The sequence below is a fragment of the Salvia splendens genome, chromosome 17 (assembly GCF_004379255.2).
Source record: "Salvia splendens isolate huo1 chromosome 17, SspV2, whole genome shotgun sequence".
Lineage (NCBI taxonomy): Eukaryota > Viridiplantae > Streptophyta > Magnoliopsida > Lamiales > Lamiaceae > Salvia > Salvia splendens.
Genome location: NC_056048.1, coordinates 20607704 through 20624419, shown reverse-complemented (window position 1 = coordinate 20624419; position 16716 = coordinate 20607704). Strand labels below are relative to the sequence as shown.

General features: G+C 43.7%; 3 protein-coding genes across 4 annotated transcripts; all 3 read left to right on the top strand.

Annotated features, from left to right (window-relative positions):
- The first annotated feature begins 454 nt into the window (after positions 1–454).
- Positions 455–5658, top strand: LOC121773771 (pentatricopeptide repeat-containing protein At3g23020-like). Its single transcript, XM_042170689.1, has 4 exons — positions 455–774; positions 859–3789; positions 5438–5510; positions 5594–5658. The coding sequence occupies exon 2, from the start codon at positions 984–986 to the stop codon at positions 3597–3599; it is 2616 nt and encodes an 871-aa protein (XP_042026623.1). The 5' UTR covers positions 455–774; positions 859–983; the 3' UTR covers positions 3600–3789; positions 5438–5510; positions 5594–5658.
- LOC121774445 (major allergen Pru ar 1-like) lies at positions 5327–5892 on the top strand. Its single transcript, XM_042171320.1, has 2 exons — positions 5327–5510; positions 5594–5892. Exons 1-2 carry the CDS (start codon positions 5327–5329, stop codon positions 5890–5892), a joined length of 483 nt encoding a protein of 160 aa, XP_042027254.1.
- Positions 5893–7014: 1122 nt separating this feature from the next.
- Positions 7015–16716, top strand: LOC121775214 (U-box domain-containing protein 44-like). Of its 2 annotated transcripts, none has more exons than XM_042172249.1 (5): positions 7015–7137; positions 12481–12597; positions 12792–14085; positions 14163–14469; positions 14545–16716. In XM_042172249.1, the coding sequence occupies exons 3-5, from the start codon at positions 12856–12858 to the stop codon at positions 16008–16010; spliced, it is 3003 nt and encodes a 1000-aa protein (XP_042028183.1). In that variant the 5' UTR covers positions 7015–7137; positions 12481–12597; positions 12792–12855; the 3' UTR covers positions 16011–16716. The 2 variants fall into 2 exon arrangements, with proteins under 2 accessions (XP_042028183.1, XP_042028182.1); XM_042172248.1 differs by having other exon boundaries at positions 12481–12665.

Sequence of the window (16716 nt, the reverse complement as noted above, 5' to 3'; positions counted from 1 at the left end):
ATATAAATATGATAATAAGTCAAACATATGAAGAAACTATATTGCGTATAACATTCACAAATTTATACTTAAAATAATTATGCCAGTTACAAATGTTAGGCTGAATTTATTTTAAAACTCCCGCACCATATTGTTTAGCCAAAATAATTTTAAGAAATGCCTGAAAATAGTGACAGTTACGAAAATTAAATGGGTTAAAAATGAAATGCCATTTAATATTTTTTCTTAATTGCATTTACATCCTTTACATAAAATAGCTATTCAAAAGAAATGCCTAAAAATAGTGACAGTTACGGAAATTAAATGGGTTAAAAATGAAAGGCCATTTAATAATTTTTCTTAATTGCATTTACATTCTTTACATAAAATAGCTATTCAAAATGTCCCAAAACTCAACTTTTATATATGTATAGATGAAATAGAGAACAGCCCAACTCATTAGTTGCAGAAGTGGCCCAAATTTCAACCCAATTTCATTTTATTCCTCTCAAATGATCCCTAATCCTACACAAAAGGAAAGCAGGCGGCGCACCATCTTCCATCTCCGTCGACAATTCCTCCAGCCGGCCGTCAACTCACGCCGGCACCCTCTTTTCTCTTTCTCTCTCTCTCTCGCTGTAAGTCTGCAACCCCTCCCCTCTGCCCTCGTCACCGCCGGCGACCATCACCTCTGTCGCTAGTCTGCGCGCTGCAAACACCCTCCTTCCTCTACAAAAAAGAAAAAAACTCATCTTCATGCCTAACCTCCCAACATCAAAATTCCTGAAATAAAAGGTTAGATTCACTCCATATTATATCAAAATTGATTAAATTGGACGTTATTTGTCCTAATTGGATGTTTTCTCTTCGCGCTAGCAGGACTGTTACCGGCATCTCTGTCGTCCCGGAATCCAAGCAGAACCATACCTGCTATACTGCAAGTCTGCAATCACAAAATCAGAATATCAAGACTCTACCTTTTTTCTCCTAAACCCTGCGAAAAAATGTTTGTACGGTTTCAGTACTCCGACGCGAGCTGCCTGCGCATATTCAGTTCCACAAAAACCACTTCGCCAAACGTCGGCATCTCCGTCGCTCCACCCTCCCACAAACCCAGCGACGCAGTAAAAGAGAGGCAAAAGCTTCAGTGCCCTGGCGGCGTTCGGTTGTTCAAGAAAAATGGATTTTTCAAAGGCCCTCGTGAAAGAATCGAGAGAAAAGGAGGTGTCTTTAATGGCAGAAATGGGATTCCTCAGAAAGAAGAAGAGATTTCCCACAATTCAAATAGGGTCAATGGTGTGGCGGAGGAATTGCCTGGTCGTAATAGGGTTTTTAGGAAAGAAAAGCTGAATTGCAGTAAAAACGGTGAAGGGATTAGGCGGGAAAATGTGGTTGAGGGGATGCAGACCATGTGTTCGACGAAATGGGGAAGGTACGGCGGCAGTATTCCCGCAATGTTGGATGCTTTGGAGAGGATAAGCGACTTGGACGAAGCGTTGAAAGCGTGGGAGGCGACGCTTACAAACAAGGAGAGGAGCATATTGCTGAAGGAGCAGTCAGGGTGGGAGAGGGCGATGGAGATTTTCGAGTGGTTCAAAAGGAAAGGCTGCTACGAAGTGAATGTCATCCACTACAACATAATGCTTCGCCTTCTAGGAAAGGCGCGACAGTGGAGCGAGGTTGAGTGGCTGTGGGATGAGATGGCGAAGAGCGGGGTTGATCCCATCAACTCCACCTATGGGACTCTCATTGATGTGTACTGCAAAGGAGGGCGTAGGGACGTCGCAATGAGGTGGTTGGAGCTCATGAAAAAGCGTAGAATGGAGCCGGATGAGGTGACCGCGGGGATTGTGGTGCAGATGTATAAGAAAGCAGGGGATTTCGCGGCTGCTGAGGATTTCTTCAAGAAGTGGTCACGGGGAAACTCTTCGATTGAGGGGCGTAGATGGAAGAGTAAAACAGATGCCAATGTTGGTTCTTACACGTACAATACGTTGATTGATACGTATGGGAAAGCCGGGAAACTAAAGGAAGCAAGTAAGATGTTCGAGGAGATGGTGCAGAAAGGTTTATCTCCTAACACAGTGACTTTTAACACTATGATTCACATGTATGGTAACAATGGGCAGCTTGATGAGGTTGCTTCCCTGATGGGTAGAATGGAGAGTGCTAAATGTTGCCCCGATACACGAACCTATAATATTCTCATATCACTTCATACTAAGCACAATGACATAGAATCTGCAGCAAGATACTGGAAGAAGATGAAGGCAGCATCTCTTGACCCCGATCCTGTCAGCTATCGTACTCTCTTGTATGCCTACGCGATTAGGCATATGGTTAACGAGGCAGAGGCGCTGGTCTTAGAGATGGATGAGAGAGGATTGGAGATTGATGAGTTTACTCAGTCATCCTTGACAAGAATGTATATAGAAGCAGGCTTGCTTGACGAGTCGTGGTTGTGGTTTCAGAGGTTTCACCGTGGAGGAGGGATGACTTCCGAGTGCTATTCTGCAAACATTGATGCTTATGGCCAGAGAGGGTATGTTTCACTAGCTGAGAAAGTGTTTGACTGCTGTGTGCAAGTTCAGAAACTGACTGTTCTCGAGTTTAATGTTATGATCAAAGCATATGGTATCGGGGGGAAACTCGAGCAGGCTTGCTCCTTGTTTGATAGCATGGGGAAACATGGGTTGGTTGCTGATTTATGTGGATATAATTCTCTTGTGCAAATGCTTGCTAGCGCGGATATGCCAGAAATTGCGATAGTCTATCTTAGGAGAATGCAGGAGGCAGGGCTTGTGATTGATTGTGTCCCGTATTGTGCAGTCATCTCTTGCTATGCAAAGTTAGGCCGTGTAGACATGGCAGTTGAGTTGTACGAGGAGATGATTTCTCATGACGTGAAGCCTGATATAATCGTTTATGGAGTCCTTATAAATGCATTTGCAGACACTGGGAGTGTGGATGAGGCGACATACTATGTCCGTACCATGGAAAACCAAGGTTTGTCTATGAATCCGGTCATATGCAAGTCATTAATCAAGCTGTACACGAAGGTGGGATACTTGAGAGAAGCGGAGGAGATGTGCAGGACCCTTCAGTCGCTGGAGGCGGGTGGGCTTGATGTCTACTCCTTGAAATGCATGATTGACCTCTACAGTGAGCATTCGATGGTGGTAGAGGCGGAGAAGATATTCAAGAGGTTGGAGCAAATTGGAGAGGCGAATGAGTTCACACATGCTATGATGTTGTCCATGTATAAAAGGAACGGGAGATTCGTGGAAGCTTTTTGGATTGCAAGAAAGATGAGAGAATTAGGTCTCATGACAGAGCTGCTTACTTATAATCTTGTGCTTGGATTCTATGCTTCTGATGGAAGGTACAAGGAGGCTGTAGCTACCTTCTGTGAGATGCTAGAGTCTCGTGTCATGCCCGATGACTCCACGTTCAAGTCGCTCGGGATCATTCTCTTGAAATGTGGAGTTCCAAAGAGCGCTCTGGAAAAGCTCGAGCAGACGAGGAAGAGGGATGCTCTGGATGGTATGCAGACTTGGGCTGCGACTCTTTCCTCCGTCGTTAACATGGATGATGATGATTTTAGCGATGAAGAAGTTTAATTTGTGCTTGCTAGAGTAAACAATCGTAGCACATATATCCAGGTACATATCCATTTTCAAGGAGTAAACAATTGCTAGAGTAAAATGCAGGCACATTGTCAAGGAGATACAGGATGTCACTAGAGAGATTGGCGATTCCTTGGCCGCTCTCTCCCTCGCCAACGTTGAAGTCCTGTCTGGGATCTCCGTGGTAATGCTGCTCTTCCTTCTTTATCTTGATACTTACTCCGTTACCTGCTCTCTTAGTTTTGTGCTTTTCATTCCAACCTATCTAAAATCTAATTGCGTAACATATTTCCTAATTTGTGGTGTTTGTATCTAGAATAATCATAAGGTAAGTGAAGATTAGTCTGCGAGCTTCATGAATTGTCAATTGCTGCTAATGTTTTTGTAATTTACTTTTTTTTTAATCTTCGAGTTTCATGAATTGCCCCCCCCCCAGATTCATCTATGTTTTTTTTAAATTTAGAAAAGTGAGATGAGTATTGAGTTAGGTGGAGATTAGGAATTAGAAGATGGAAGAAAAGCAAATTCCTCTTCTTGAGCTCTGATATTCATACATGGCAAGCATTTACATAGTAAAAATTGTACTCCATCATACTGATAATAAATTCCGGTAACTTGCAAGTTAGAAATGTTCCTAGAGACCAGTTCAATGTGTTTGCACTTGTACCTAACTTTGTAATATCATGTAGAAAATGATCCCCTATGTTTTATCAACATTGTTGTGTTATATGCTATGATAATGGATTTTGTTTGTCAATGCTAAATAATAGAGTCTTATCTCTACTGAGTTACTATTTCAAACTCAAATGGTAGACTACTGAGGTTAGCACATTCTTCACAAGCACTAATAGACTTGTTGGGCATCTCTACAAGTTCCATTTAGGATAAATTTGGTCAAATACGCAGATTATGGCGTATACGGTATATAGTTCTTTTTGGTAGTATATTATTGCATATAGTTAGTGAAACTGAGATATCCAATTTCTGCAGGTCGAGAAATAGAAAGTATGCCTTATATTATACTGACAGATGATCGGCATTTTCTTCTATATCTGATCATGGATGGGAGCCTATTTGGCACTGAAATCATGATTTTACAGATAGATTCAAGATTAGTTACATTGAAATCTGAATTCTACGCGGCACTGAAACAAAATATATGACGAAAAGCAAACAAGTTCAACCTTCATAAAAACCTCTTCTGGAAACTAAAAAACACCAAAATCATAGCATACTACAGTGATGTAGAGAGTAGAGACTAACATACCTGCTTTGTGTTCCACGTGAACAATTTCTCCAAATATGCTCATATATTCAGTGACAGCCTAACATGCTCATTGGACAATTATGTATCAACATCCATCCAGAATCACAAAATCGGAAAATCAGATGCCCACAACTCTGTGTGTAATGAAGATAATGTTTATTCTAAAGCTTTAATTTGTGTTTGGAATTGAGCAAAGCTCAAGATATGCTCTTTTTTTGTCTTACATGTGCAGATTTGGTACTTTAAATTGCATAAAATCTGTTTTAAACTTTTTTTTTTGAGTAATAATAGTATAAGTTTGGCCGTCTGCAGTTTAAAGACAAAATTTGGAATCATTCAAGAACTCAAAATTGCACATATAAATACACTTGCTTTCTCTATCTTCTTTCTCACACACACTCACTCATCCCAAATAAGTCATAAAAGAAATCCTTCATTCAGTTATACAAGAATCATGGGTGTGACCACATTTTGTGATGAATACACTTCCCCAATTACCCCATCGAGGATCTTCAAGGCCTCGATCGTTGATTCCCACAATTTGATCCCAAAGCTCCTACCACAGGCTATAAAAAACATTGAGATCACACAAGGCGACGGAGGTGCTGGGAGCATCAAGCAGATCAACTTCGCTGAAGGTCAGTTTTCGTGTTCTTGTTTTTCCCTATGTATTAGTAGTGGTAGATTGCTTAGGTAATCAAGTTTAAGCACGGGCGTGCAGGTAGCCCTCTCAAGTGTGTGAAATACCGTGTGGACGAACTGGACGAGAAGACACTGACTTATTGCTACACGTTGGTGGAAGGAGATGCTTTGGCGGAGAAGTTAGAGAAGATAACGTACGAGGTTAAGTTGGAGGAGTCGGGCGATGGGGGGTCGGTTTCCAAGGTGACGAGCAAGTACTACACTGCCGGGGAGTTCAGCCTGAAAGAGGAGGAAGTGAAGGCAGGGAAAGAGAGGGTGTTGGGAATGTACAAGGCTGTTGAAGCTTTCCTCATTCACAACCCAGATGCCTATGTTTGATTCACTGTCATATGCTCTTTGTCTGATTTGGTTTTCTTGTTTAATAAACTTTGTATCTTTTTTTAGTTCAATAATAAATGTGTTGGATTTTCAAGTGTTGAGAGTATCGTTTCTAAGCATCAATCAAGTGAATGAGATAAATAGTGATCCAATTTACATGATCATGAAAAAACTTGAGGAGAAAAAAAGGCAAACAGGTGTCCAGCTATATACAGAATCTCAACTTTCTTCATTCATCAATCATCTTTTATTTTTTAGATTGAGGAAATTCAGTGTGAGAGCATTTATAGAGATATGTTAGATTGTTTAATATCCTGCCATTGGAATTGTTGAACTGTCTTTTCTTGGAGAAGCTAAAGATGCAATTTTTCATATTGAAGATATCTAAAACTAAAATCATCTAACTGAGCATAGACCTTTGCTGACAAAAATCGCTTAATTTATACTCTCTCGTGTCCTCATTTTTTAGTCCACTGTTGTCATTTTTATCCATCTCCCGTTTATATCATAAATGTTAAGTGAATCTATATTCTACTAGTTCATTTCACTCACATTTTATTATAAAATCAATATATAAAGTGGAACTTATATTCTACAAATTTTTTTAATCCACTTTTTTTATGTTTCTTAAAACTTGTACCCAACACAAAGTGAACTAAAAATGATGGACGAGGGAGTACTCCATTGCATTGTCTCTACACTCAAGACCGATTAGCTTTTCCCATTCTTCTTACCTACACGATTTTATTGTGAGATGGTTGAATCGCACAGCTTGAAGGTGAATTATTAATTAAAATCAATTAATAAAGTAGTTTGCACCAATAGACAATTTTCCTTAAAAAAATGGCAATCTTGTAAATTTTTAAAAAACTCTCATGGATTTATTCAATATTTCTATATTTAGAGGACAATCTTTCACATATAAATTCTGTATTAGACCGAGTATATGAAAATCTTGATTCAAACTCTATCACTCGGCAAAGAATATCGTGACAAGCAAAAACATAGAAATTTACATGACTTGACCTAACGTTATTTAATTAATTTAATTAAAATCAATGTTGTACCAAATGCGCTTTTCCTTTATTAAGAAAGTGAAACACAAAATCACCGAAGACTTATGGACTTTCCAAGTCAACTCAGTCTAAACTCTAAACCATGCTTTCTTTTTATATACACAAAACGGGGTTTTTCATTTTCCATCAAAGGCTCCAAAATCAAGTATTGAGTTTCTTCAAGTTCAAGGTAGATTTCTAATAAGCTCTTTGGTAAAAATTTCATTCCTTGAGAATTATTGTCTTCTGCGATTTTCTTCAATCCCATGTATCTCATTTCTTATTTTCATTGGAGTTTTCCTTTTTCTGGGAATTTGTATGTTTGATTTCATGCTCAATGCTTGTTAAAATGGCTGAATACATAAAGCTTGTAGCTCTATCTGACAAACGGCAAAGGAAGAAAGGAATTTGGGGTAAAAGCTTGATTCATTCTCATTACCACCGTATAGGTTAAATAGGAGTTTACAAGGTCTTGTATATGGTAACTAAATCATTCTATTCTATACATGATATGTAATTGATTCTTAATTTATTCTTTCCTTGCTTAATCAAATCTTTTCCTTTATTCTAACACTCCCCCTCAAATTGAGTAGTGTGATCCCCGATACTCAATTTGTCAAGAACATCTTCAAGACTCCTCGAGCTAACCGCCTTGGTTAGTATATCTGCCAGCTGATCTTCCGAACGCACAAATGGGAACTCGACCACTCCATCTTCAATCTTCTCCTTGATGAAGTGTCTATCCACCTCAACGTGCTTTGTTCGGTCATGTTGTACGGGATTTTCTGAAATGCTTATCGCGGCTTTATTATCGCAGTACAATTGACTCTTACTTGGAATAGAATCAATCGCTGTCATCAATTTCCTTAGCCACATGATCTCAGTCAGACCACTTTTAATTCCTCTAATTTCTGCCTCTGCACTAGACAATGCTACCACCTTCTGCTTCTTGCTTTTCCACGTTACCAAGTTACCTCCAACGAATGTGAAGTAGCCTGAGGTCGATCTTCTATCCACTGGGTTACCTGCCTAATCTGCATTAGTATACCCATGGATTTCTAAGCTTCCATTTTTCTTGAACACTATTCCATGTCCAACGGTTCCCTTCAAATATCGAACTATCCTCAGTGCAGCCTCTAAATGTTCAGCCTGGGGTTGGTGCATAAATTGACTTACCACTCCTACCGCATAAGCAATATTAGGTCTAGTGTGATATAAATAGATGAGTCTCCCAACTAACCGCTGATAACGCCCTCGATCTGCTGCCTCAGCTCCATCTTGTATCTTCAAGCCATGATTTTGCACAATCGGGGTCTCGGCTGGTTTACACTCTAGTAGGCCTGTCTCTGCCAAGATATATTTCTTCTGCTTCAAAAATATCCCTCGCGGTGATCGAAGGATTTCAATCCCCAAAAAATACTTAAGGTCACCTAGATCCTTCATCTCGAATTCCTTGAAAAGCTTCTCCCTCAAACTCTTAATTTCCTCGTCCAGAGCCTTTGTCCTAGCGGCAAGGAGCTTAGACATTATTGCATGAGGTGCCGAGTTCGAGCCCTCTTGACATCAGTTGTAATTTCCTCCTATCTATAGTATAGGAGTTTATTTGTAATTTTCTCCATTATATAGGAGTTAATTTAAAAAAAAAAAAACTCTTAATTTCCCCTACATCATCGCCTGTAATAATCATGTCATCAACATACACAATTAAACAGGTAGTCTTTCCTTTGTGCCGTTTCAGGAACAATGTATGATCTGAATTGCTCTGTCTATATCCATAGCTCTTCATTGCGTCAGCGAATCTACCAAACCAGACTCTCGGTGACTGCTTCAGTCCATATAGAGTTTTCCTCAACCTGCATCCTTCACCTACCTTGAACTCGTCAGAAAAGCCCGGTGGTGCCTCCATGTAAATTTCTTTCTTTAACTCGCCATGAAGGAAGGCGTTTGTGACGTCGAACTGGTATAGTGGCCAATCTCGATTGGCGGCAATGGAAAGTAGTACCCAGACCGTATCCATCTTGGCTACTGGAGAAAAGGTTTCTGAGTAGTCTATTCCATAAGTCTGAGTGTACCCTTTAGCCACCAGTCGAGCTTTATACCGCTCGATGCTTCCATCCGGTCTCCGCTTAATGGTGAACACCCACCTACACCCAACTGGTTTCTTTCCTTCGGGTAGTATACACTTGTCCCAAGTGTTGTTGCGCATTAATGCATCTATCTCCTTCTTCATGGCCTCTCTCCAATGTTGGTTCCTCATTGTCTCGTCCGCCGACTGTGGGATCTCTTCCTCATCGTAGAGTGCTTCCTCAAACGCCTGAGCCATCTCGGTGAGGTGACCTTTGGCGAGATTAGCCATAGAGTATCTTGCCTTTCTGTTGATTCTCTCTGGACTGTACCTCTTCGGTGGTACTCCCCTGTTTGTCCTTGGAGGTAGGATATATCTCCCAGTGTCGGGATCAATTCCCTCAATGTCATCTATCTCACCTTCTTCAGGGCTAACATTAGACTCCCCCTGAGTCTCATCAACAACATTAGATTCAATAATCTTATTGACAGGAGCAAGAGTACTTACATCCGATATCAGGAGCGAAGAGTCGTTACTAGGACTTGTGTCACCTGCTGCTTCAGTCTGTACAACGTCAGAGACTTGCCCAGCGGAGTTGCGTACTGCTTCCTCTGGTAGGTCCGCCTCTGGTACACTTGGCATTGACACCCAGCTTAGTGGGTCATTAACGTCTTTCCTAGTGTCACTCTCCCCCTGACCGCTAAGATGAGTATAGAAGTACTCAGTTTCAAGAAAATCACAATTCATGGTCGTGTACATACGATTAGACTTAGGATCAAAGCATCTGTAGCCCTTTTGGTTTACCCCGTAGCCCACAAATACACATTTAATGGCGCAAGGGGATAACTTTGTTCGTTCATGTTTTGGTATATGGGCAAAGACGGAGCATCCAAAGACACGGGGTTCTAGAGAAGGATGTTGGGGAATAGTTGTTTGTAGGGCTAGGGTATCGATTGGTGTTTGGAATTTTAGTATATGGGTGGGTAGCCGATTTAGAAGGTAAGCGGAAGTGGCAAGGGCTTCAGGCCAGAAGGTTTTTGGAACTTGTGATTCTATGAGCATGGTTCGGGTCATTTCTAGTAGGATTCTGTTTTTTCTCTCGGCTACCCCATTCTGTTCTGGAGTGTGGGCACAAGTGGTTTGGTGTATCATTCCTTTTTCTAGGGTGAACTGTTTCATTTTGGTATTGACAAACTCTCCCCCATTATCGGATCGAAGGATTTTTATGGGTTTTTGGTATTGTGTTTGAACAAGGTTATAAAAGTGGACAAAGTGTTCAAAAACTTCAGACTTATGCTTCATAAAATATACCCACGTCATACGGGTGCAATCATCAACAAAGATAAGAAAATATCTAAAGCCTTGTCCCCCAACTACTGGTGCGGGTCCCCAAACATCAGAATGTATTAAATCAAAAATGGTTTCAGTACGAGAATTGCTCAAAGGATAAGAGTTTCTATGGCTTTTAGCCAAAACACAAGTCTCACAGTACATGCTCGACTTTGGAATAATATTAGGAAATAACTTTTTTAAATAACCCGGAGAAGGATGTCCTAAGCGTCGGTGCCAAAGCCAAGCTTCCCTATCAGCAGTCCCGTGAGTTAGCATGGCAGCTCCTTTTTGGGCTATCTCACCCACGTAGTACAGCCCGTTACTTTCAGTGCCACGCCCAATAATCTCTCCGGTCCTGATATCCTGTAATAGACAGAAGTTTGGTTGCATCAGCAATGTACAATTTAATTCCCGTGTCACATGACTGATTGACAATAATTTATGGGAGAGTGAAGGAACATGCAAACAATTAGATAGTTCTAAAGTTGGAGAAATCTTCACAGTCTCTGCCCCCTTTACAGCCGTAAACTCTCCACTAGTAGTCTGAATATGAGAAAAATGAGGTTTATGGAGTTTAGTAATATCTGACTCATCATACGTCATCGTATCAGTAGCCCCGCAATCAAAAATCCACCTATTAATTTTTTCCGATCCTGTAGACACGACACATGCTGTCCCAAAATTTTCTAGGACTTGAAAACGATTTTCACATTTAATTGGGTCTGATTTGTATTTCTCAACACATCTGGGGTCACTTTAAAATTTCGGGAAACTTTTGGGGCAAAATTAAGAGAAAGATTGGCATGGGGTAATTTTTCAGAATATAAGAAATATGGAGGGTTAGGTTGCAAACCTAACCCTAATACACGGTTACCTCCCACCGCCTCCGTCATTTCTCCTTCCTCTGATCGGATCGGTCCAGCAACGAACTGTGCGATCCCGGCCATCTTCGGTGGTGCTTCGATCAGCTGCTCGTTGCCCCGAGCGTGCGCGGCCACATCACGGTTGCCCTCGGCGGTGGCGAGATTAGCTCCTCCTCCATCCGCTCCAACAGCCGCGGCGGCGTGGCCCTTGCTCCATGGTGGCCGAGCGGCCGCCGGTTTGTGCTTCGACTCCCACCATTCCGGGTATCCCACCAATTCGAAGCATTGTTCTCTTGTGTGCTTCCGTTTTCCACAGTTTGTGCATACCAATTTGGACCGATCTTCATCTGTTCTTCGTTCATCGGATGGTCGCTGGCTTCACCCTCCGTTCCTGCTATCGCCGCCGCGGCGTGGGGCATTGGAGTGATTTGGCCTTCGCGCCGTGAACAGCCCTGCTCTGATCCCATCTCCTGGGGCTTTTCCGTCTGCAGGGCGGAGAATCTCCGATCGGATGTCCTCCCGCTTCACTACGTTGTATGCTTGTTCGGCCGAGGGGAGTGGTTCCATCTTTAACACTTCTCTCTTTACTAACTCATACTTCTCATCCAATGCCGTAAGGAATTGATAGAGCCGATTTTGTTCTGTCTCTTCATTGTAGATTTGGATATCCTCTGAACATTTCATCCGGTTAGGCCGCTTCTGGGCAATTGCGGTCCAGATCTCGTTGAGGTCGTTCCATACTTCCTCCAACGTTGTGTTCCCCTGTTTTAACGTGCTCGCCCTTCGGTGGAGATCATATGTTTGCAACGAATATCCCCCGCTCTTGTATGTTACAACCAGGCTGTCCCATATGTGTTTTGCCGTCGGTTGTTGAGCAACTCGGCTGACCAACTTGGTTTAGATGTTTTGAACAAGCCACGTAAATACACAATGGTCGGCTTCTTGCCACTGTGTAAACGTCGGGTCTGTTCTCGGCGGGGGGGATGGGACTCCAGTGATGTGAGATACCATCCCCCTTCCGCTTATTGCGTTATGCATCAGGATGGACCATACCGGATAATTGTCGCCGTTGAGTTTAAATCCTACCGTCAGTGGCTGAGAGTCGGTTTTGTATATGGTTTTCTCTGGTTTGGTTTCATTGATTTCTGGTGGTTGGTTATGCATAAGGCTTTTACGCATAAAATTTGAAAAGAGGCGTGCAAACTCATCCGCTTCGGATGTGTTCGGGCCGCCGGTTGTTCCTTTTTCGGTTTCTGACATCTCTCTGTCACAGGTTCACAGTCAAGGGTTGGGAAAGGGTTATGAGCGATGATGATATTGATTCTGAGCTCCCAGAATCGTCGCCCGCTCTGATGCCATGACAAACGGCAAAGGAAGAAAGGAATTTGGGGTAAAAGCTTGATTCATTCTCATTACCACCGTATAGGTTAAATAGGAGTTTACAAGATCTTGTATATGGTAACTAATCATTCTATTCTATACATGATATGTAATTGATTCTTAATTTATTCTTTCCTTGCTTAATCAAATCTTCTCCTTTATTCTGACACTATCATTCAACAACATTTTATTTACTATGTGTAGGAGGAGTTGTTTGTAATAGAAAAGTAAAGATTGAATGAGGCAGCAATAAGAGATAGTGATCAAGATGACTGAGCTCATACCGATTGGAACAATCTTGGCCGTTCTCTCCAACCAGATCATCAAGATCAGCCAAGCCGCCAAGGACGTGGTGTTCGAGAAGGAAAGCTTCCGCGTCCTGGCCAAGCATCTCCTTGACATCGGGCCCGTCTTGAAGGAGCTGCAGTCACAGCAGCTGAACGACTCCCCCGTTGCAAGGCAGGCGCTGGAGTCGCTCGAGACCAACGTCAAGAAGGCCCACGCCTTAGTCGAAAAGTACAAAGGGCGAGCGCGCTTCTACCTCTTACTAAAATGCAGGCACATTGTCAAGGAGATACAGGATGTCACTAGAGAGATTGGCGATTCCTTGGCCGCTCTATCCCTCGCCAACGTTGAAGTCCTGTCTGGGATCTCCGACCAGGTGCATAGGTTGCAGCACGAGATGCAACGGGCCGAGTTTGAGGCCTCTCACGCCCGCCTCCAGATTGTTGACAAGCTGAATCAGGGCATCTCTGATCAGGCATTTGATAAAGAGTTTGCCAATGATATGCTCAGGGATATAGCACGGGCCGTGGGCGTCCCAGTTGAGCCCTCGGAGATCAGCAGGGAGCTAGCCAGCTTCAAGAGAGAAAAGGAGGAAGCTGAGAATAGGAAGGAGAGGGCTGAGGTCTTCTTTCTGGAACAGGTGATTGAGTTGCTTTCCCGTGCAGATGCTGCGCGGGATTATGAGGAGGTGAGCTTCCAGTATATGCAGAGGGTCAAGGTGATCGAAAGGTACGATGCAAGAGAGGAATACATCGAGCCGTTTAAGGCTTTCTACTGCTGCATAACTGGCTGCGTGATGGCTGATCCTGTGAGCCTCTGCACGGGGACTGCGTGTGAAAGGTGGGCCCTTGAGGCATGGTTCCAACGGGGTGAGAAGTCAGATCCGGAGACGGGGGAGGATCTTCAAGATTTCTCATGGAGGCCTAACATTCTGCTGAGGCAGTCCATACAGGAGTGGAGGGAGCTGAATTACTGCCTCAAGATTAGGTCTTGCAAGGCGATGATCACATCGCACGAGGAGGAGTGTGTTGTGGAGGCTCTTGATCGGATGAAGGAGCTCGTTGCAGAGAACTCGATCAACAAGGATTGGATTTCGATTGGAGGGCTGACAGAGGGTGTCATCGCCTTGCTCGAGAGTAGGATCACTGAGGCTGTGAGGAAGAAGGTGTTGGTGACCTTGAAGGATATCATAGAGGGGCATGCTAGAAATAAGGTTAGTTTATTTGGTTTCTGATGTTTTTCAACGTTGATTCGACATATGTATGTCGTCTGACTTTGGCTCTTTTGCAGGCTAGCATCCTAGAGAAAGGAGGGATTGAGAAGATTGTGCTGTGCTTAGGGTTGGATCCGAGCATATCAGAGGCTGCAGTCGGGCTTCTTTACGAGGTTTTGCTTGATAGATCGAGCTGGAACACATCGTGCTGCAAGAGGCTTTCTCAGCAATGCGATGAGATAATTCCACTTCTTGTTTCTGTAGTCAAGAATGAGTCTAAATTAGCAGAGGAAATACTGTTAAAACTGTGTGAAGAAGATGACAACATTATCAAGGCTGCTAGAGTGAACTGGTTCAGACCACTGATAGATAAGGTGGTCCAAGGTTAGTTCGATCTCGAATAGTTAAACACTGTTCGAAGAATCTTTGTGGCGGAATCTTATGACATTTCTCTAACAGGATCAGTACTAGAAAGAATCTCAATGGTGAAAGAACTTGTTAGCTTAGAACTGGATGAGGAGAAGATCAAGTTACTTGGTGAGGAGGGGGTGATTCCACCCCTGCTGGAGATGGCAACCGGAGGCGTTGAGTCGAAGGAGGTTTCGCTGCACGCCCTTGTGAAGCTCTCCACCTTCCGGGGCAACAAACATCTCATCTGTGGCGGTGGTGGCGTTTCTCTCGTGGTGAAGCTGCTCTCCTCGTCTCACATCGTCCCTGCGGTCACTGCAAGATGTGCTGAGATTCTTGCAAACCTATCTGCCAATGGGGATGAAACGACGTTTCTGGTGGACGAAGATGGAGGCCAGCTCGAGCTGAAGTCGGTCACTGCCAATCTGCTCGCGATCCAACAGAACCTCAATTCGTTAGACTCAATCAGGAGGCCTGCCCTGCGAGCCCTCGTTGGCATCTGTCAGTCCGAGGCCGGGCTGGTGAAGTCTGCAGTTGTTTCATGTAGTGGTATTTCCGTCGTTCTCGCTCTGCTCGACGACTCCAACCAGGAGATACGCGAGCTGGCGATCAACCTCGTGTTCCTCTTCTCCCAGCATGAGCCGGAGGGGGTGGTGGAGTACCTCCTTAAGCCTAGGCGCCTTGAGGCTCTGGTCGGATTCCTTGAGAATTCTGAGAAGGGCGACGTGCAGAGGGCCGCAGCCGGTCTGCTGGCCAACCTCCCCAAGTCAGAAACGTCATTAACGGAGAAGTTAATAGAGCTAGGAGGGCTAAAGGCTATAATCCAGATCATAAGATTAGGGACAGGAGAAGCCAAGGAGAATGCTCTGAGTGCACTATTTAGGTTCACCGATCCCACGAACCTCAAGTCACAGCGCGTCGTTGTTGAGTTGGACGCGTTTCCTCTTCTCACCGGACTTCTCAGAGCCGGCTCAGTCACAGCTAGTGCGAGAGCTGCAGCTCTGCTAGGCGACCTCTCAATGCGAACTCCAGAGCTGAGCGACCTTCACATGTGCCCGGCCCATGGAGGCTCCTGCAGCGTGAGCACGACGTTCTGTTTGTTGGAGGGGGGTGCGTTACCTGATCTGGTTCGGGTGGTGCAGGATAAGGTCCATGCCACGGCCTATGAGGCGATCCAGACGCTGTCCACCCTCGTTCAGGAGGATTCACCTCAGAGGGGGGCAGCAGTGCTGCATGAGTACGGGGCAATCGGACCAACAATAGAGGTGCTGAGATGGGGTTCAGAGTCACTGAAAACAGAGGCGCTGATCCTTTTGGAGAGAGTTTTCGTGTCGACAGAGATGGTGGACTTGTACGGTGCAATGGCAAGAGCGCCTCTCGGACAACTCGCTTCTCACAGTTTATGTGATGAGAGGCATCTGGAGAGGAAGGCGGTTAAGGTGCTGCTTCTCATCGAACGTTACTCGAGATCATCTACTACTTCTCTCGCCTCAACAGCAGCTCCTATAACTGATTGAAACTCAACCATCTTTACACTTGTTCAAAAACAATTTATTCAGGGTGCTTACAAATTGAGACATTCCTACACCACACACATGAATTTGCACAGTTTATATGAAGTAACCATATATATATATGAAGAAAAGGAACAGCTTAATGTACTAAAATTACACTAGAGCTATCGAGATGAAGAAACTAGCTAATTGAGGTCCTCGTATTACATGACCCAAATAGCACGAGCATGTGCAACTTTGTTGCTGGGACGAGGTGTCAATTCATGTAATATCTGAGCAAATGTGTCGGTGTGCCTTGTCTCGGACAAGATCATCTCTGCAAATGCACTCTCATACCCTAGCGGCACAGGCTTGTTCTGAGGCTCCACCACGAGATTCTCCAGAATCACCGCTGCTTTTCTGCAAACTGGATGTGGCATCTTGATCACCTTGAGAAGCCGATCCACTGTCAGGGTTGAGTATCATGAGGCCAAGCAGTTGAGCAGCTGCACAGTGGCAGCCTCTAACAGCAGTCCGAGCATCCCCATGATGGCCTGGAGTGCACATTTTTTTCTATGAGAAGTAGAGTAACAAGCACAGACATGAAAAGAGCAAAATATTGGGTCAAAAGAGTTATGTCATTTTGATGAACAAAGGCTTTGATGAGCTAAACGACCCAAATTCATTATTGTCTGATTGTCTCAAGGGAATTTGTGACAACTTCTTTTTC